At 46.7% G+C, this 22508-nt stretch overlaps 1 protein-coding gene across 1 annotated transcript in view; it reads left to right on the plus strand.

Moving 5' to 3' along the window:
* Positions 1–15142: 15142 nt before the first annotated feature.
* LOC125446336 (butyrophilin subfamily 3 member A1-like) overlaps positions 15143–22508 on the plus strand; it is a 49738-nt gene continuing 42372 nt past the window's right edge. The window contains exons 1-2 of the mRNA XM_059639623.1: positions 15143–15466; positions 21166–21272. Of these exons, the coding sequence (XP_059495606.1) occupies positions 21212–21272 (61 nt within the window). The 5' untranslated portion in view covers positions 15143–15466; positions 21166–21211. The remainder of the gene's footprint in view (positions 15467–21165; positions 21273–22508) is intronic.

The following is a 22508-nucleotide window of genomic DNA, read 5'->3' on the forward strand; positions in this document are numbered from 1 at the left end:
CATACCTTTTGCCCCTCTTGACTTTGCTGTTTGCATCAGGTTTTATAGAAACCAATAGCCCAAAAAAAAGGTCATTCATCCCACTGTGCCTCTGCTGGTCTATGAAAGAGCAGTTAAGCTGAGTCCAACACCATGTTCAGTTTTCCCATAACCCTGTAAATTTGTCATCTTTAGACACCTCAAATGCAACTAGAAATGGACAATAAATGCTGACCTAGCCAGCAATATAATAACCTATCCAACTGCGTTTGAAAATTATTTTGGAGTCAGTTTCCATCACCTTTTTTGTTAGGAGTATTCCAGATCCCAATAGCTCAGTGGCATTCCTCTATATCTTGCTTCCAGCTCTTTTGCCAGTGACGTTAAATTGATGGCCTTTGAATATTTACTCACTTAGAGGGTAGTTTTCCTCTCCTGCTGTGTTTTCCCAAATCTCAAGTTTTAATAGAATAAACAGCCTGTTAACAACTGTATGCAATGTATAAAGTAACAGGAAAAGGAGCCCCAAAAAAATGGAAAACAGATTTTTGTTTCAGGTGATTGTGGAAGATTACGAGACAAAGTTTGTCCAGCAACAAAATTACCCTTCCATATTTTTAGCCAGTGAACAGGGTGACTTAAGTTAAGATGGACCAAAGGGTTACAAAAGTTATATAGTACATCGGCACAATCAACTTAAATGAGACCATAGTTAAGGTTGTAAGACTTGATTGAAATTACTGGAATGTATCCAGGGGTTAAAGGTTTTTGGGTTTAAACCCTAATGCAGAGACCTGAGCATGAAAACCAGGTGGGCACTCGGATGCGGCACTTATGAAATGCTTTGCTGCCAGAGATACCATCTTCCAGAGGAGTCTTTACTAACTATGACTATACCTGCCTTCTTCAGTGGATGTGAAAGGTCTCGACAATATGTTGAAGAGTAGCTGCCAGTTGTTTCCTTCAAACGCAAAATAAATGCTGGGATATTCTAAAGATCTGGCTGCATCACTGGAAAGAACAGAGCTAAAGTTTAAGGCCAATAACACTTTGACAAGTCTTTGGCTGAAAATATTAGGTCCGTTTCTCCACAAGTACTGCAAGAATTGCTGGATGTTTACAGCACTTTGTGTTTACTTCCTATTTTCAGCACAGGTCCCCTGCTCTGAAATTTCCTTTCCATTGCCTGTGTCTCATTTTTTCTTTTAAGGAATATTTTAAACATTTAAAGCATTTGACAACTTTTGGCTGCTGACCTAGCATTATCTTGTGGATCTCAATTTCGCTGTTTTATAATGTCCCTGACAGTGCCTTGGGACTATATAAATGTATTGTTTAATATTTCAGGAGTATATATACCTCAAACATTAAAAAACGATGTTCACACAATATCATTTTGCTGTGAATTAAATTGGTTAATGTGTTTTAACAATTCAACATTTCAAAAATACTTCATTTGGTGTAAAGCAATTCCAGAGATCTTACGCTTGTGAAAGGCGCTAACATGAAGGCAGTTTAAATGCATGAACTAAAAGTGGTTGTCAGAGTTCCTTAGAGCTACAATGGACTCAATGTCAATTTGCTACTGTCATCATCAGCCCAGCAATGATGAGAAAGTTGAGAAAATATGGTGGGACTGAGAAAACATCAGATTTCCACAGTTGAGGAAAGAAATCTCCAATTTTCTCCATTTTTAAAACCGTTCTGAATCCAGCTGAGCAGCAATTACCATAGTTCCATGTGTTTCTATCTCATTATTAGCTAAACCTGCCTTAATTCTACAGACCTTCCAATTCTCCTCTTGTTCCCCATGAAACTAGACAGTACCAATTCCCAACATGGAAGTTAGTGTGGTCAGCTTCGAGACAGTTGTACCTTCACCACTATGTCCTTGCAAAGTCACTGGACACTGAACTCTTAAGACCATAAGACATAGGAGTGAAAGTAAGGCCATTTGGCCCATCGAATCCACTCCACCATTTAAATCATGGCTGATGGGCATTTCAACACCACTTCCCTGCACTCTCCCCGTAGCCCTTGATTCCTTGAGATCAAGAATTTATCGATCTCTGCCTTGAAGGCATCTAACGTCCCAGCCTCCACTGCACTCCGTGGCAATGAATTCCACAAGCCCACCACTCTCTGGCTGAAGAAATGTCTCCTCATTTCCGTTTTAAATTTAGCCCCTCTAATTCTAAGGCTGTGCCCACGGGTCCTAGTCTCCCTGCCTAATGGAAACAACTTCCCAACGTCCACCCTTTCTAAGCCATACATTATCTAAATTGCTATTAGATCTCCCCTCAACCTTCTAAACTCTAATGAACACAATCCCAGGATCCTTAGCCGTTCATCATATGTTAAACCTACCATTCCAGAGATCATCCATGTGAATCTCCGTGGACACGCTCCAGGGCCTGTATGTCCTTCCTGAGGGGTGGGGCCCAAAATTGGACACAGTATTCTAAATGGGGCCTAACTAGAGCCTTATAAAGCCTCAGGAGCACATCGCTGCTTTTATATTCCAACCCTCTTGAGATAAACAACAACATTACATTCGCTTTCTTAATCACAGACTTTACCTGCAAGTTAACTTTTAGAGAATCCTGGACCAACACTCCCAGGTCCCTTTGTACTTCTGCTTTACGAATTTTCTTGCTGTTTCGAAAATAGTCCATGCCTCTATTCTTTTTTCCCAAAGTGCAAAATCTCGCATTTGCTCACGTTGAATTTCATCAGCCATTTCCTGGACCACTCTCCTAAACTGTCTAGATCTTTCTGCAGCCTCCCCACCTCCTCAGTACTACCTGCCTGTTCATATATCGTCGGCAAACTTCACCAGAATGCCCCCAGTCTCTTCATCCAGATCATTAATATAGAAGGTGAACAGCTGCGGTCCCAACACTGAACCCTGCAGGACACCACGTCACTGGTTGCCATTCTGAAAAAAAGAGCCTTTTAGCCCAACTCTCTGCCTTCTGTCAGACAGCCAATCCTCAATCCAAGCCAGTAGCTCATCTCGAACACCATGGGCCCTCACCTTGCTCAGCAGCCTCCCGTGAGGCACCTTATCAAAGGCCTTTTGGAAGTCTAGACAGATAACATCCACTGGGCTTCCCTCGTCTAACATACTTGTTACCTCTTCAAAGAATTCTAACAGGTTTGTCAGGCACAACCTCCCCTTAAATCCATGCTGTCTTATTCTAATCTGACCCTGCACTTCCAGGAATTTACAAATCTCATCCTTAACAATGGATTCTAGAATTTTACCGACTACCGAGGTTAGGCTAATCGGCCGATAATTTTCCATCTTTTGCCTTGATCCTTTCTTAAACAAGGGGGTTACAACAGCGATTTTCCAGTCTTTTGGGACTTTGCCTGACTCCAGTGACTTTTGAAAGATCACAACCAAAGCCTCCGCTATTTCCTCAGCCACCTCCCTCAGAACTCTAGGATGTAGCCCATTAGGGCCAGGAGATTTATCAATTTTTAGACCTTTTAGCTTTTCTAGCACTTTCTCTTTTCTAATGCCTACCATACTCAACTCTGCCCCCTGACTCTCCCTAATTGTTGGCATACTACTCATGTCTTCCACTGTGAAGACTGATGCAACATACTTAATAAGTTCTTCAGCTATTTCCTTATCTCCCATCACTAGCCTTCCAGAAATTTGGAGCAACCCAACGTCTACTTTTGCCCCTCGTTTGTTTCTTATGTATTGAAAGAAACTTTTACTATCATTTCTAATGTTACTAGCTAGCCTACCTTCATATTTGATCCTCTCCTTCCTTACTTCTCTTTGTGATCCTCTTTGTTTTTGTAGCCTTCCCAAACTTCTGATTTCCCACTGCTCTTGGCCACTTTATAGGCTGTCTCTTTGATACATTTCCTGACTTCCTTTGTCAGCCACGGCTGTCTAATCCCACCCCGGATAATCTTTCTTTTGTTTGGGATGAACCTCTGTACTGTGTCCTCAATTACACCCAGAAACTCCTGCCATTGTTGCTCTACTGTCTTCCCCACTAGGCTCTGCTTCCAGTCAATTTTTGTCAATTGCTCTCTCATGCCCCTATAATTACCTTTATTTAAACTGTAACACCATTACATCTGATTTTGCCTTCTCTTTCAAACTGCAGATTGAACTCTGCCATATTATGATCGCTACCTCCCAAGTGTTCCCTTACTTTAAGGTCTTTTATAAAGTCTGGCTCATTACATAGCACTAAGTCCAGTATAGCCTGCTCCCTTGTGGGCTCCATCACAAGCTGTTCCAAAAAGCCATCCTGCAAACATTCTACGGATTCCCTTTCTTTGGGTCCACCGGCAACATTATTCACCCAGCCCACATGCATACTGAAGTCCCCCATGATCACCGTGACCTTGCCTTTCTGACATGCCCTATTTATTTCTTGGTGCATCTTGCGCCCCTGGTCCTGATCGCTGTTAGGTGGTCTGTACATAGCTCCCATTATGGTTTTTTGGTCTTTGTGGTTCCTCAACTCCACCCACACAGACTCCACATCCTCTGACCCTGTGTCATTCAGTGCCGTAGATTTAATTTCATTCTTAACTAACAGGGCAACTCTGCCCCCTCTGCCCACCTCCCTGTCTTTTCAATAAGTTGTGAATCCTTGGCTGTTTAACTGCCAGTCCTGAACTCCCTGCAACCATGTCTCTGTGATGCCTACCACATCATAATCATTCAAGAGGATTTGTGCTGTTAATTCATCTACTTTGTTGCGAATACTGCGAGCATTTAGATAAAGTGCCTTAATGCTAACTTTATCATTAGAGATATTGGAAATCCTAAGATGTCTTAAACTATCCTTCCTTTTTGCTGTATTCCTAGGCTGCCTCAAGCTTAAACCCACCTATACACATGCTTTCCTATTGCTTATCTTTCCATTTAACTCCATACTCCGTCACTTTTGCTTTCCCTTCCCCCCGACTCAGAAGTTTAAAGTCCTACTGACCACCCTATTTATCCTTTTCGCTAGAACACTGGTTCCAGATCAGTTCAGGTGGAGACCGTCCCAGTGGTACAGATCCCCCTGGTTCCAAAACTGATGCCAATGCCCCATGAAATGGAATCCCTCTTTGCCACACCAATCCCTTAGCCACGTGTTTACTTCCCTAACTTTGTTTTCCCTATGCCAATTGGCACGTGGCTCAGGCAGTAATCTGGAGATTATGACCCTTGAGGACCTGTACTTCAATTTCTTTCCTAGTGCTTGATAATCCTTGAACAGATTTTGTACCCTAGCTTTGCCTATGTCGTTAGTCCCAACGTGGACTACAACAAATGGGTCATCCCGCTCCTGCTCCAATATTCTTTCAACCCGGTTAGAGATGTCCCGCACCCTAGTACCGGGCAGGCAACACACCATGTGGGACTCCCGATCCAGCTTGCATGGGATACTATCTGTCCCCCTAATTATGGAATCCCCTATAACAACCACCTGTCTTTTTGCTCCGCCCTCTTGAATGGTCTTCTGCACAACGGTGCCATGGTCAGCTAGCTCATCCTATCCACAGTCCTTTCCCTCAGCTGTGCAGCAAGAATCCCATACCTGTTGGTCAAGGCTCCTGCACTCCTGAACTCAGAATCGCCCTACCTGCCTCACTTACAGTCACACCCTGTTGTCCCTGAACACTTTGAATTTGAATTACTTAATCTACTGGGTGTGACTGCCTCCTGAAACCAAGTGTCCAGGTAACTCTCCCCCTCCCGGGTGTGCTGCAGCATTTGAAGCTCAGATTCCAGATCATTTCACCCTTCATCATCTTCCACCCTTTATCCAAAGTAGACACTGGCCATCCACCGGCCTCACAACACGGCTGCATTCAGATCAACTCTCACACCACTTCTGCCATAAGGACTTGACTTTGGAATTAATGGAGTCCTGTGCCTTGCATGCTTCAAGGTCACTTGGCCACAGACACTCATTACCACTTTAAATCTCCCCAAAAGCAAACATTTTCAAATAAAAATAAAATCATAAAACTCAAGTTAATACTGTTGCGGTCTCCAAAAATTCTGCCTGTGCTGAGCTTCCCCAGTGCTCTCCACTTTTATTTGACGTCCTACAAAAGACCACAAGATGCAAAAGCAGAGCATTCAGCATGTCACGTCTGCTTTGCCATTCGTTGAGATCAAAGCTGATCTGATAGTCTTCAACTTCCCTGCCCTTTTCCCTAAAATTCTTGATTCCTTGGCTGATTAAAAATCTGTTTATCTCAGCCTTGAATGTACTTAACAACACAGCTTGGACAGCTCTTTCCAGTAAAGAATTCCACAAATTCAGTACGCTCAAGTCACACAGTTATACAACACAAGACCCTTCAGTCTGACATGTTCACACTGACCAAGTTTCCCAAACTAGACTAGATGCCAATTGTCTGTGGCCTAGATCTCTCTAAATCTTTCATTTAAATGTACCTGTCCAAATGTGCCCCCAAGTTTTGAACTCACCCATCCTAGGGAAAAGACCTTTTGTATTCTTATCTATGCCCTTCGTGATTTTAAATACCTCTAAGGCTACCCTTCAACCTCCTCTTCTCCAGTGAAAGAAAAAAGGTCCAAGCCTGTCCAGCCTATCTTTATAGACAAAACCCTCCAATTCCAGTACCATCCTTGTAGATCTTTTCTGAACCCTCTGCAAAATAATGATATCCTTCCTATAGCAGGGTGACCAGAACAGTACACAGTACTTTAAAAGTGGCCTCACCAACATCTTGTACAAGCTCAATATGATATCCCAACTCCTGTACACGATGGTCTGGACAATGAAGGCAAGTGAGTTAAATGCCTTCTTCACCACCCTGTGGGACAACTTTCAAAAGAACTATGTACCCGAACCCCTAAGTCTCTCTGTTCGACAACAGTACCCAAGGTACTACGAACTATACAAATCCTGGACTTGTTTGTTTTACCAAAATGCAATACCTCACATTTATCCAAATTAAACTCCATCTGCCACTCCTCAGGCCATTGGCCCAATTGATCAAGATCTCTTTGTAAGCTTAAGTACTCTTATTTGCCCCACATTTGACTGTACCATCAATTTTGGTGTCATCTGCAAACTTGCTAACCATGTCTCATAAAGTTTCATCCAAATTGTTTACATAAATAACAAACAACCCAATCCCTGCAGAACAGCACTGGTCACAGGCCTCTAGTCCAACACAGAACCCCGCTCTGAATCCTATTGTCCCACCAATTTTGCATCCAGTTGGCAAGTTCACCTTGAATCTCATGTGATCTAACTTATAATTACTCAGCAGAAATTCCTCCTCATTTCTGTCTTAAACAGTGATGTCTTATTGTGAGATTATGTCCTCTGGTCTAGACTTTCCCACAAGGGGAAACAATCTTTCCACATCTACCCCATCAAGTAATCTAAAGATCTCTTACATTTCAATAATTTGGTGTTTCATTCTTCTAAATTCTATTGAGTAGACTCATTATTTCAACATTAGACAGTCCTTCCATACCTTGTTCGAAAGCATAAATTGCTGGTGAAAATTAGCAGATCTGACAGCATCTGTGGGGAGAAAGCAGAGTTAACATTTTGAGTCCAGCGACTTCTCATACCTGGTATCTCATACCTGGTAAATATTCCCTAAACTCCACCATTGTTAGTACAAGTTTCCACAGATAAGGGGCTAGAAACTGTTCAGTATTCCAGCTGTAGTCTGACTGGTGTTTTGTATAGCTTTGGTAAAATCTCCCAGTGTATACTCCAATCCCTTTGAATTAAGGGCCAATATTCCATTTGCCTTCCCTAATAAAAAGTCAGCAGCTAGTTGCTGCTTTACTCTGATTCTGGATGTCAGCAACAGCTAGTCTTCCTGTTACTTTTATACTTATTTCAATGGTTGAAACTTGACACCATCTGGGACAAGAGATAACACGGTATAGAGCTGGATGAACACAGCAGGCCAAGCAGCCTCAGAGGGGCAGGAAAGCTGACGTTTCAAGTCTAGACCCTTCTTCAGAAAAAAACCCACCTAGGACAATGCACCCTTCCTTGATTGGCACCATATCCACAAGCATCCATTTCTTTCACCACTGACGCTCAGTAGTAGCAGTGTGTAGTAATTACAAGCTGCACTGCAGAAATTTACTAAGGCTCATTAGGAAGACCTTCCAAACTCACAACCACTTCCAAGGTGGCAGGTATATGGAAACACTAGCGAGTTTCGAGAAGATTTGTAGCTCAGGTTGAGGTTCTGGATGTGAGTTTCCTCGCTGAGCTGGAAGGTTTGTTTTCAGACGTTTCGTCACCATTCTCGGTAACATCAACAGCGAGCCGCCGACAAAGCGCTGTTGTTATGTCCCGCTTTCTATTTATCTGGTTAGGTTTCCTTGGGTTGGTGATGTCATTTCCTGTTCTTTTTCTCACGGGATGGTAGATTGGCTCCAAATCAATGTGTTTGTTGATGGAGTTCCGGCTGGAATGCCACGCTTCTAGGAATTCTCGTGCGTGTCTCTGTTTGGCTTGTCCTAGGATGGATGTGTTGTCCCAATCAAAGTGGTGTCCTTCCTCATCTGTATGTAAGGATACGAGTGATAGTGGGTCATGTCGTTTTGTGGCTAGTTGATGTTCATGTATCCTGGTGGCTAGCTTTCTGCCAGTTTGTCCAATGTAGTGTTTGTCACAGTTCTTGCAAGGTATTTTGTAGATGACGTTCGTTTTATTTGTTGTCTGTATAGGGTCTTTTAAGTTCATTAGCTGCTGTTTTAGTGTGTTGGTGGGTTTGTGGGCTACCCTGATGCTCGGACGGCATCAGGGTAGCCCACAAACCCACCAACACACTAAAACAGCAGCTAATGAACTTAAAAGACCCTATACAGACAACAAATAAAACGAACGTCATCTACAAAATACCTTGCAAGAACTGTGACAAACACTACATTGGACAAACTGGCAGAAAGCTAGCCACCAGGATACATGAACATCAACTAGCCACAAAACGACATGACCCACTATCACTCGTATCCTTACATACAGATGAGGAAGGACACCACTTTGATTGGGACAACACATCCATCCTAGGACAAGCCAAACAGAGACACGCATGAGAATTCCGAGAAGCGTGGCATTCCAGCCGGAACTCCATCAACAAACACATTGACTTGGAGCCAATCGACCATCCTGTGAGAAAAAGAACAGGAAATGACATCACCAATCCAAGGAAACCTAACCAGATAAATAGAAAGCGGGACATAACACCAGCGCTTCGTCGGAGGCTCACTGATGATGTTACCTAGAATGGTGACGAAACGTCTGGGAACAAACCTTCAAGCTCAGTGAACCAGCTTACATCTGGAGCAAAATAAAGACCCACTCTCCTGTGGACCAAGAGGAGGAGAGTGCTGTGTTGGAGGTGAAAGGAAGACGTCGGGTTGGCTATGCACCCTTGCAACCAGTGGATCTTAATGCTGGCTTTGGCCTAACGCTGGTTCAGGGGAGCAGCCAACCTGCAACGATGGCTGCGGCAAGTGCTCGTGGCCCAGGTTAGGGGGTCCGGAACACCATCCGTGTTTCCGTAAAGAAGGTGGATGAAGGTGCACCTGTGGACCGCCCCTTCTTCGTGAAGAGGGTCCTGTTGGACTGTTGTGGGTTCGCTGCTGCAGACATTTACTGCCTGCAGGATTTCCCTGGAGGAAGTTTTTATGATGTGACCTTCAGGAGTGCCAAGCTTTGCGAGCGCTTCCTGGAGGTTTTCAAGGAGAAAGGAGGTGAGGGCCCCCTCTCTGTATTGACCGCTGTCCCTCTGTTTGTGATGCCAGTGGAGAGGAGCCGTATGGTGACTGTGCACATGTACAACCCGCATGTGCCAGCAGTTGATGTCCTGACCTTCCTTGGAAGGTACGTGAAGGTGGAAGGGGACCTAACTGACATCATGGACCCCTTTGGCATCTGGACCAGTAAGAGGCAGGTCAAGGTGACGCTGAGGATGGGCGCGGACGGGAATGTCGCACACCCACCGTCCAGCTTCGCGACCGGCGGGAGCAAGGGCTACCTGACCTATGCAGGGCAACCTAAAGTCTGCCATGCCTGTGGTAGGTCAGGTCACATGGCGGCCGACTGCAAAGCCACCATCTGCAGGAACTGCAGGGAGGAGGGACACCTTGCAAAGGATTGCCCACAAGAGAAAAGCTGCAACCTTTGCGGGGAAGCGGGCCACCTCTATAGGGCATGCCCGTGCCAGGGGACCACCTACGCCCAGGTCGCCGGCAGGGACAATGCGGGGCCAGCCCCCCCAGAGGTGAGGAAGGCACCAGGGCCCTGCAGGGACCCCACTAATGTGCAGGAGGGCCAGGTTGTGCAGGAGGGCCCAGCCCCGCTGGGTGGGCCTGAGGCCAGCAAAGCGCCCCTCCAGACTCTGCTCCCGCCCCGACAACCCGGAGTCGATGGAGGCGGCGACAGGCGACCCAAGGGAGTGGACGACGGTCCGGAAAGCGAGGAGGAAGGTGCGTCGGCGGGCCCAGGAACCGCAACCATCAGGCGGGAAGAGGCAGCTACAGGGGGGCTATAAGAGCTCCTCTGACGAGGGAGATTCGGAGGGGGCCCGCCCAAAGCAGAAGCTAAAGATCTCAAGGGAGAAGGAAAGCAGCACCCCGCTTCCAGGTGACGGGAGGCATCCTGAGGCTCCCTCCGACACCCAGTCACGTGCCGCTGGGGCACTGGAGGGCTCCCTGGAACTTCCAGGTGGGAAGAAGGAAACAGCGCGTCCCCAGCCTGGCCCAGAGCTGGACTCCCCTGCCTCCGTACCCCCGACGGGAGGATGCCACCCGGAAGGCAGCACGGACGGTTTCCTCAGCCCGGAGAGCATCCAGCAGTTAACCCAGGCAATGGGCATGAAGGGACAGATGGAGGGGCTGGACCTTGGACTTGGGGAGGGTACTGCGGTCACTGCCCACAATGGGGGTACGAGTTGCGAGCATTAATGTGCGCAGTGTCAAGTCCACTGCAAGATGCATGTCCACGTTGGCCTACCTGACCACCATCAAGGTGGACCTCCTGTTTCTGCAGGAGTGCGGGATACCGCACCTCAGCAAGTACGGGAAATGGTCTGGCGCCTGGACCTGAGGGCCTTCGATCTGGTCGGGGGGTAACAACTGTCGCTCCTCAAGCCTGGCTATTCTGCTGCGGGGGCGCAACTTCACCATCTCTCAAGTTCAGGAGGTCGTGGGGGGGGCGCGCCTCCTAGTGGCTGATGTCACCTACCGGAACGCTCCCCTGAGGCTGATCAACGTGTACGCCCCAGCGGTACAGAGTGAGTGGTTCGCCGTTCTGCAGCGGCTTCCACCCCTGCTGGCTACGTCCAGGCCGGTCATCCTAGGCGGAGACTTCAACTGCATCATCGATGCAGATGGGAGATCCGGCGTGGGGACAGCGGGTGGGGGGAGTCAACTGGACGTTATGTCCAGATTCCTGATGGGCACGGTGAAGGATGCCAAGCTGCTCGACGTCTTCAGCACCCCTGCAGACGGAGCGCTGCGGAGGTACACCTGGTCGCGGCCAAATGGGTCTATTCGCTCAAGGATAGACTTCCTGTTTGTGTCACGGGCGTTCTCGGTCAGGTCCACCGGCGTCGAGCCGGTGTTCTTCTTTGACCACTGCCTCCTGCTGGCTGACTGTCACTTACAGGATGACCAGCCAGCCGGCAAGGGGGCTTGGAAGCTCAGCACGACTCTGTTGACCCCAAAGAACTTCAAGGAGCTTAAGAGGGAGTACACCGGTTGGAGAACCGTGAAACCCCTCTTTGAGTCTCCGGGCGACTGGTGGGAGAAAGTGAAGGAGAACATCAAGAGGTTCTTTGTCCTCAAGGGTGTTTGGAAGGCGAGAGAGCAGTGAGGAAAGCTGTTGTGACTCCAGAAAAGGGTGCAGAACCTGCTCCTTCTGTAGTTGATGGGGGTTGATTCACGGAGGACCTCCGTGAGGTGAGGGGCCAGCAAGCCTCGCTCCTCACCGCGGAGGCCTCCAGGATAATCTTCCGGTCCAGGGTCCGCTCCATGGAGCAGGACGAGACGTGCTTGCGTTTCTTCTTTCAGAAGGTGCACAAAGAGAGCTCTGTGCTTAGCCGGCTGAAGGAGGATGATGGCTCGGTGACGTCGTCTCGGCCCGACATTTTGAGGATCAGCAGATACTTCTATGCCGGACTGTATGACACGAAGCCCACGAACATCACGGCCTCCGAGCCGTTCCTGCCGTCTATCACGGAGGTCTTAGACGACGGCATGAGGGAGTGGCTGGACCGGCCGATATCCCTGGACGAGCTGACCAGAGCCCTCAAGGCCTTGGAGAGGAATAGGGCTCCCGGGAGTGACGGCTTACCGGTCGAGCTGAATTCCGCTCTGTGGGACCTGGTTGGCCAGGACCTGTTGGAGGTGTACGATAGTGCGCTTCGGGCAGGGGAAATGTGCAAGTCCATGAGGAAGGGCATCATCACCCTCATTTACAAGAGGAAGGGGGAGAGGGAAGAAATTAAGAATTGGCGTCCCATTTCACTATTGAACGTGGACTACAAAATCCTGGCCAAGGTCATAGCCGACCGGGTCAGGTCTGTCCTGGAGTCGGTGATTCACCCTGATCAAACCTGTGCTGTGCCCGGCAGGAAGATCGCTGAGAGCCTCGCGCTCATCAGGGATACGATCGCCTACATACAGGACAGGCGGGTGGACACCTGCCTCGTCAGCCTGGACCAGGAGAAGGCCTTCGACAGGGTCTCTCATGCTTACATGAGGGACGTCCTCTCCAAATTGGGGTTTGGGGAGGGCATCCGCAATTGGATCCGGCTGCTCTACACCAACATCGTTAGCACAGTCTCGATCAACAGGTGGGAATCGGACAGTTTTCCCGTCAGATCTGGAGTCAGGCAGGGCTGCCCGCTCTCTCCTGCCTTGTTCATGTATTGTGTGGAGCCCTTCGCCGCATCCATCAGGAAGGAGGTGAGCCTGAAGGGCATGACTATCCCAGGCAGCCGAGGCCTTCAGGTCAAGACCTCCCTGTACATGGACGATGTCGCCGTCTTCTGCACCGATTGTCGGTCGGTGAGTAGGCTGTTGGACATCTGCGGCCAGTTTGAACTGGCCTCGGGTGCCAAAGTCAATATGGGTAAGAGCAAAGTCATGTTCTTCGGGAACTGGCATGACTGCTCCTTCATCCCCTTCACCGTCAGGACAGACTACCTGAAGGTGCTGGGTGTTTGGTTTGGTGGAGCTGGGGCATGCACTAAGACTTGGGAGGAGAGTATCACCAAACTGAAGCAGAAGCTGGGCAGGTGGACGCTCCGGTCCCTCTCCATTGCAGGTAAGAACCTGGTTGTCAGGTGCGAGGGGCTTTCGGTACTGTTGTATGTGGTGCAGGCCTGGCCTATTCCCTGGACCTGCGCCGCTGCGGTCACCCGGGCCATCTTCCACTTCATTTGGGGGTCGAGGATGGACCGGGTCTGCAGGGACACCATGTACAAAGACCTGGCAAACGGGGGAAAGGGCGTACCGAACGCCACCCTCGCCCTGACGGCTACCTTTGTGTGAGGCCGCATCAAGCTGTGCGTAGATCCTCAGTATGCAAACACCAAGTGTCACTATTTACTGAGGTTCTACCTGTCCCCGGTGTTGCGAAGGATGGGCCTGGCCTCGTTGCCGCGGAACGCTCCGAGTACTTGGACCGTTCCGTACCACCTGTCCTACATGGAGAAATTTTTGAAAGGAAACACCTTTGACCACAAGGCCGTCAGGCAGTGGTCAGCACGTAGTATCCTCGAGACCCTTCGGGAAAAGGAGAGGGTGGATCCTGTCCTGTGGTTCCCCACGCAGACTGCTAAAGTAGTTTGGCAGAATGCCTCATCGCTAGAACTTTCAAACAAGCACAAGGACATTGCTTGGCTGGCAGTGAGAGGGGCTCTGCCAGTGAGATCCTTTATGCATGCCCAGAATCTCTGCGCCACCGCAAGCTGCCCTCGAGGCGGCTGCGGGGGGGACGAGACTGTCGATCACCTCTTTCTGGAGTGTGCCTACGCGCAGGAGGTCTGGAGGGGGATGCAGTGGTATTTGTCGAGGTTTGTCCCGAGCAGCTCCGTGACGCAGGACTCCGTGCTCTACGGGCTGTTTCCCGGGACGCACACCGAGACCAACATCAACTGCGTCTGAAGGACCATCAATGCGGTGAAAGACGCTCTTTGGTCTGCCCGCAACTTGCTGGTCTGCCAGATGAAAGAACTGACCCCGACCGAATGTTGCAGACTGGCGCACTCCAAGGTCCAGGACTACGTGCTGAGGGACGCGCTAAAGCTTGGGGCAGCCGCTGCCAAGGCGCGGTGGGGAAAGACCACCGTATGAAATCCCTCGTCCAGAATAGAAAAAAGGGCCCTATCTGGTAACTAGGCCCAGCTGGCGCCTTCCCCAACTGGTCAGAGGGCCAACTGGGACTGTGCGGGGTGACGACTGCCGGGGTATTTTCTTCGCTTTGTTTTTTTTTCTTCTTTGTTTGTTTATTTCCTTTAGTTGGTGTACGTACCCCCTGGGTAACCCGGAGTGGCTTGCATGACTGGGGTAGGTGTATAAATATGTTTTATTTTTTGTACATCTTATGAATAAAGTATATTTTTTCAAATAAAAAAAGGTGACGAAACGTCTGAAAACGAACCTTCCAGCTCAGCGAGCAAACTCACATCCAGAATATGGAAACACCATCACCTGCAAGTTCCCTTTTATTTCAAAAATGTAATTTATGCATTAAAAATCTGTATATTATCAAAGTCACAAATGTAGTTTTGTTCTGTACGGTATCATATCAAGACAAACATTTGAATGTGGAGTATCTAAAGAAATCAAAGACCTCCCTTTCAAATACGATTACTAGATGTACGTACTTCTGATGTACCGAGAAAGTCCGATAACTGACCAAACCCCCCACCGTTTACCTTCAGGAGGAAGACCTCAGACGGTGATCTTTCTCCGCAAGTCACTCACCGTCCTGACTTGGAAAGATACCGCCGTTCCCTCAGTGTGGCTGAATCAAACTCCTGAAATCTCCCTCCTACCCGTCTGCTTACCACCACTTTCACTGGGGCAACTCAGAATGGGCATTTAAAAGCTAGCACAACCAGCCACCCCCACATCCGACTAATCAGAAAACAAACGCCCTGTCGTAAAATGTTATCTCAAAAACGCTTTCATTACTTTATTTACCAATCCCTTGCACGGTTTCACTTCCTCTGATCCGCCCGTTTTGTCGAATTGTGAAATCGTTTCCCTTTTTCTTTCGACAGCGACTGAAATTTCTCTCCTGTTGAGGGTTAATAACGCTACATTAAAAGGTGCTTTTTTTTGTTGCGGTGGAGTGTTCATAGACCCACCAAGAACGAACAGGGGCAAGGTGCTCGCAGAAACCTCTGAGTAACAACCCATTGAGACAGGACCTAGCTGCTCACCAAGTTCATGGGTTCCGGAAGCCTTCGCCTCACAGAGATTTGGGTGAGAATCGTGGATTTCAAGCATTTACTTTAGGATTTATCACCAGGAATCAGTCAGTGCTAAAATACTCCGCCGTGTTCCGGCCCGTATTCCAGCGGGAGGAGGTTGGGTCTGCGTTTCGGGTTGAGGAATTCAGGGTGTGTTCCGGCCAATGTAAAAAAACCGGCAAGAAATCCCCACCCTTCCTCTTGGCCTTACACCGAGGCTTCTGATGAACTAAATTGCATTTCAGTTAAAACGTAGACTTGTATTTATAGACCGCCGTTCACGTTCCCAAAACATTCCAAATATTACCAGATGCTGTGCGAATTTAGGACACAACGCATAGAAATGCGCACAAGATCCAAAGCCTGTAATTTAATTCCTTGGTTTTGTTTTAAAGGCAAATTAATTTGAATTGAGATGTTGCCCAGAACTCGGGGGAAAGGCCCACACCCCACTTTAAGAAATGGATCTTTCTTTTATATTTAAACTAGGAGCAGATTAGGCCATTTATTATGGAGTCTTGCTATGTTCGTGTGAGAAGATTGATCCTTAGTTTAACGGTCTTAGATTCGATTCCCTACAGTGTGGAAACAGGCCCTTCAGCCCAACAAGTCCACATCGCCCCATGGAGCATCCCACCTAGAACCACCCCCCTATAACCCACACACCCCCGACACTACGGGCAATTTAGCATGGCCAATCCACCGAGCCTGCACATCTATGGACTGTGGGAAGAAACCGGAGCACCTGGAGGAAACCCACGTAGACACGGGGAGAATGTGCAAAGCCCACACAGACGGTTGCCCGAGGGTGGAATTGAACCCCGGTCCCTGGCGCTGTGAGGCTGCAGTGCTAACTACTGAGCCATGGTGCTGCCCTATAGGTTTGCCTTCTCTTTGTCTCTTGGTGAGGGGGTGTTGAATGAAAAGATAATTTTGGACAAGGAGCCAGTTGCATTGAGTTAGTCAGTACTGACCAGAAAATGTACATGCTACAGGTGAAAGGAACAAACTGAACAGTTTATCCACTTTACCAACACCTTCCACCTCAACCTTAAGTTCACCTGGACCATCTCTAATACCTGTCTCTCCTTCTTAGACCTCTCTGTCTCCATCTTAGGCAACCACCTAGAAACTGATATCCATTTCAAGCCCACCAACTACCACAGCTACCTAAAATACACCTCCTCCTACCCTCCTGCAAAAATGCCATTCCCTATTCCCAATTCCTTCGCATCCACCACCACATCTGCTCCCAGTTTGAGGCATTCCACTCCTGTCCACCTTGGATGTCCTCATTTTTCAAGGACCACAACTCCCCACCCCCCACCACCCTCTCAATTGTCGAGAACACACTCGACCATGTCTCCCGCATTTCCCGCAACTCATCCCTCACACCCTGTCCCCGCAATAAAAAAGAACCAAAACAGAATCCCCCTCGTCCTCCTGTACCACCCCGTCAACCTCTGGATCCAACACATCATCCTCCGACACTTCCGCCACCTGCAATCCGTCCCCACCACCAAAGACATTTTTCTCTCTCCCCACCCTAATCTGCCTTCTGGATGGACCGTTCTCTCCGTGACTCCCTTGTCCACTCCACACTCCCCTCCAGTGCCACCACACCCGGCATTTTTCCCTGCAACCGCAGGAAGTGCTACGCCTGGCCCTACACCTCCACCCTCACCCCCATCCCAGGCCCCAAGAAGCTTTCCACATCAAGTGGAGGTTCAGCTGCACATCTGCCAATGTAGTATACTGTATCCGCTGTACTCGTTGGTCTCCTCTGGAAACCAAGCAGAGGCTTGGGCACCGCTTTGCAGAATACCTATGCTTGGTTCACACTAAACATCTGCCCTCCCAGTCGCGAACCATTTCTACTCCGCCTCTCATTCTGCAGATGACATGTCCATCTTGGGCTTGCTGCAGTGCCCCAACGATGCTACCTGAAGGTTGCAGGAACAGCAACTCACATTCTGTTTGGGAACCCTGCAGCCCAATGGTATCAATGTGGACTTCACAGGCTTCAAAATCTCCCCTCCCCCTATCGCATCCCAAAACCAGCCCAGTTCATCCCCTCCTCCCACCTCAAGCCCCACTCCCATCTCCTACCTAATAACCTTATCCCACCCCCTTGACCAGCCCATCCTCCCTGGATTGACCTATCTCCTCCCTACCTCCCCACCTACACACACATTTACTGGCTCCACCCCCGCCTCTTTGACCGGTCTGTCTCCTCTCCACCTATCTTCTCCTCTATCCATCTTCGGTCTGTATCTCCCTCTCCTTATTTATTTCAGAACTTCCTCCGTCTCCCCCATTTCTGTAGAAGGCTCAAGGCCTGAAACATCAGCGTTCCTGCTCCTATGATGCTGCTTGGCCTGCCGTGTTCATCCAGCTCTACACCTTGCTGTCTCAAGTGGTGCCAAAGTTGTCTCCTTGGTTGCTTGCTGAATGAGCACATTTAGCATGTAAAGGCTGGCTTTTGCTTTTATTGGACAAGGTTATTGACTGTGGGCAAAGTCACAAGCACAAAGCTAGGCAGCTGTCAGGAGGCACTTCTTCCTGCAAAAGATGGCTGAAATCTTAAGTTCCACCCTTCTAAGAAACCGCTGTTGCTGGAAATCAATGGACAATGACAAAAATAGATTCTTGTAAAAGCGAAATACTGTGGATCCTGGAATTCGGAAATGAAAACAGAAAATATTGAGTATACCTTTACCATTGAGTAGGTAACATCTGTGAAGAGAGAAACCATTTCAGGTTGATGAACTGCTTGATCTCTTGTTCCACGAGGTTTACAGAACCTTGTTAGTAATGATTTTAGGGTTAGTCATTAGAGAATTAGCTCACAGGCAGGAAACTGAGTGGGGATAAAGAGTTCTTTTCAGATTGGTTCCCCATTGCCAATGGGTTCCACAAGGAACAGTGCAGGGATCACAGCTGTTTATAATATATATTGATGACTTGGGGGAAGGAAGCAAATATACTTCAGCTAAATTTACAGAGAACACAAAAATATGTCAAAAGGCAAGTTGTGAGAGGGATGGAAACAGTTTATAGAGATTGAGTGGGCAAAAAGTTGGCAGATGGAGCATAATTTGAGAGAATATGAAGTTGTTCGATTTGGAAGCGAAAACAAAAGAACAGTATCATTTTAATGGAGAAAATCAGCAGAAAGCTGGACAGGACTTGGGGATACATGTGACATGGAATGCATTGGGACTCCTTGGAGGGCTGGTTGGCCCAGGAGATTGGTTGGTTTTTCTCAGGTTTTGCCTCCACACTGAGACTGCAATACCTGTCATCTTTCATTATCTGTGATAGACATTGTGGATGTGGGTCAGACCTGCTCTCAACACAAAGAATGAAATGTATTTATTTATTTGAGAAATACATAGGTCTATTGAAGTATTAGCTTTTTAGAAACAATAACCAAGTCAGCCAGGCATCATGTCATTCGTGCACATGCAAATGAACTACACAATGGCTCTCGATGTTTGTGCTCTTTCTTGCAACAAGATGATACATGCCACTACTCTACTCTAGCTCCTGGTTTCACACTGCAACTTTTACCAGAAAGTCAGCTTTCAGGTTTAATTGTTTTTCTTGTGATTTTGTTAAGTATTTTGTGTGAAAGCTGGTTCTCCCTCTTGTAACAGCACAACCATGCGACCAAGTTAACATTGAAACTTTTTAAGCAAGTAAGACCTTGTTGTTTCGGATCCAAGTTCCAGTTTTGATAATGGGAGTAAAAGAATACCCATTGGTTTCACCATTTTTCAATAATAGATGTGATATCTTAAAGGATATGTCATGCAAAGATACTTTTTAGTGATTTTTTAATGAGTTGACTGTAACATTATGCATTGAAAGTTACAGGTTGCTCTTTGCCAGCACCAGCTGCAAGATCGATCTGGATTTGTCCAAATTTTGTTTGTGATTAGTTTCTCACTTCTTTATTTTTAAATGTAATTTGACTGCACTCTTATTTTTCCCAAATGTTGCCATATTTAGGGAGTGAATCACAGGATGTTTCTGACAATGTTGCAGCTTCATAGATGTGGGAATTGATTCCCCCAAAGTGTGTAGTATCAAAGGACCAGCCAAGGAAGTGGGAATATTGATGGAAACTTGGATGTGATTGATACAAATAAGAAGCGGTTAGCTCTGCTGCCTCACAGAGCCAGAGACCCAGGTTTGGTTCCATCCTCTAGTGTCTGTCTGTGGGGAATTTGCACATTCTCCCCATGTCTGTGTGTGTTTCCTCTGGGTGCCCCGGCCTCCTCCCATAGTCCAAAGATGTGCACGTTAGGTGGATTGGCCGTGCTCTTTTACCCATAGTTTCCAGGGATGTGTACATGAGTTGGATTAGCCATGAAAAATGCAGGGTTACAGGAATAGGTTAAGGGGGTGGGTCTAGGTGGGAATACTCTTCAGAGGGTGTGTGGACTCGATGTGCTGAATGGCCTGCTTTTGCACGGTAGGAATTCTATGAACATGTGACAGGTAAACAACCAAACGGGGGACCCTTCTGGAGTCTGTTATTATGGGATAGAATGGCTGAGTCATTACAGATCTTCATGTTGAAATCACATGTTTTCAATTGTGGTGATGTTAGACCAGTATAAGACTGGCAGCCTCATTTTAACAATGTTTGACTTCCCTCTAACTGTGATGGACCTATTCAATTGTGAAGACGGTTGGTGACATATATCGTGTATGAGGAACTGAAGGTCAAGGTTTACCAGGTGTGAGGGAGATGGGGAATGAACAATGGGGAATTTATTTGTCTTAAGATTGTACCTCTGCTTTGTAACAATTCCATGGCTTTAAGAAGTGTATCTTGTCCTTTATTTATACGAAGTAACGTTGAGACTGAGGTGTTGAGTAGTCTGCTCTGAATCCAATAAAGTAATCTGCTTGGGGCCTTGGGCTTTTTCTTGAAAGTTGGAGCAGTAAAAGCAGCGTGACGGCGTGGGCTCAAGCTCTCAAGGTTCAGTTGCAGTTGCTGGAGTCTTGAAGCTGTATGTAGAAGCTCTTATTCTTCTCTCCATTACAGCTACAACGTTGGGTTCTCTTCCTGCTGCTAGAATTGCATGTGAGACAATCTATTTAACGGAATTTGCCTTTGCCAAGGATGTGTTTATGGTATTTACTATATTGGAATAGTTAGTTGGTAGAAGTCGATTATATATATTCATATGTATATTATTTTGTTAAGCATTTTGATAGAGTTAAGGTTAAACTTATTTATTATATTTTGTCTGCATTTTAATTATAATGTATGAATGAAATGTTCAAACAAAGCACTGTAGATGCTGTAAATCAAAAACAAAAACAGAAGTTTCTGTACCAGAAAGGGTCACCAGACCCAAAACATTGACTCTGATTTCTCTTCACAGATGTTCTCAGACATGCTGAGTTTTTTCCAGAAACTTCTGTTTTTGTTCATGAAAAGTGATCTGTTTTAGTTTCAAGCCTGGTAATTTGACCAATTGAATTGCATCTGGAACACAATGCCTTACACTTTACCACTAAAATAAGAAAAAGCTAAGGTCTAGGCTCTCTTCCTAAGATAATTTGAGGATGTTTGGTCTGGTCTAATAACAGCTTTATAACAGAAATTTCATAAATTGTTGCAATTGTTCATATTTTAGCACCCTTCAGCTTAATTTCAATGTGATTTGATTATTTTGATGCTTTCTTCATAAGGTTAACAAGGATTTTCTTTGAGGTCATCAATTAAATTTGCACAAAGATGAACAGAAGACATGTCAGTGTTATCCTCCTATTCAGTATTCTTCAATTTGCAATGCTGGGTAAGAAAGAGTTTTTATGAGAAATCTTATTTGCCTGGACCTATAAGGGTTACTATATTTGAGGTGAACAATTTTGGGCATAAGGAAAATTCATTTGAGATATAGCAACCATCCACTTGTGACTAGATTATCATAGTGATTATGTTTCTAAACTAATTATGTGAAATCCGAACTAATAATGCAGAGGCATGAAGTCCTATCATAGCAACTGGGAAGTTTACATTCAACAAAATAAATGTAGAATAAAAAGTTGTCCCCTGTATTGGTGGCCATGAACGTACTGGATTTACTGATAAGGTTCAAATAATGTGCTGTACTGTTCTATGTTCTATGTTCTAATGCTAAAGTAGTCCTTGGTTTCTTGTCTGAGAGCCCCTTGCTCAGTCACTGTTTTATTGCTACTGAGATCACAAGATGGCACAGTGGCTCAGTGGTTAGCACAGCTGCCGCACGGCACTAGGGACCCACGTTCAGTTCCAGTGTCAGGCAAACGTCTATGTGGAGTTTGCACATTCTCTGTGTGTCTGTGTGGGTTTCCTCCAGGTGTGCCGGTTTCCCCCCTCAGCCCAGAGATGCACAGTCTAGGTGAATTGGCCGTGCTAAATTGCCTGTAGTGTTCAGGGATGTGTAGATTTGGTGGGTTATAGCGGGATGGATCTGGGTGGCATGCTCTGAGGTTTGATGTGGACTTGTTGGGTCGAAGGGTCTGTTTCCACACTAAGGATTTTAAGAGTCATTTTATGAAGATAAATACCGATGAGCAGACCAATTTGATCTGTATTTGTTCAGTCATCGAGAGATTTCTTCAAAGCCCCATGTCAGCATCCAGGAATTATTGCCTCCACATCTCTTCCTGAGAATCTATTCCTTCTCATTGTCCTGTGTGAAGAATTTCCCTATATAGTCATACTTTGGAACCCTTGTCGTTTCCTTGTCACACCCTGGAAATTTAGTGTCCCCTACTTATTCTTTCCAATACCTAAACTGTATTTATAAATATATCCATAAGACTTTCTTTGCATCTTATTGAAAAAATCCAAGCCTCTTTTCATAACTGACCTTTGGCATCATGGTCGATCAGCTTTGTGGCTCCTTCTCTCCAGCAATTTAATTAATTGCAGCATCTTTTTAGCAAAAATGTTTCAACACATTGTCAACTTTGGCAGAACACAAATTCAGCTAAGTTTCCTAAATCTCTTTCAGAAACATGCTTGGCTAACATGTTGAAATTTGAAT

This window comes from Stegostoma tigrinum, chromosome 34, assembly GCF_030684315.1.
Source record: "Stegostoma tigrinum isolate sSteTig4 chromosome 34, sSteTig4.hap1, whole genome shotgun sequence".
Taxonomy (NCBI): Eukaryota; Metazoa; Chordata; class Chondrichthyes; order Orectolobiformes; family Stegostomatidae; genus Stegostoma; species Stegostoma tigrinum.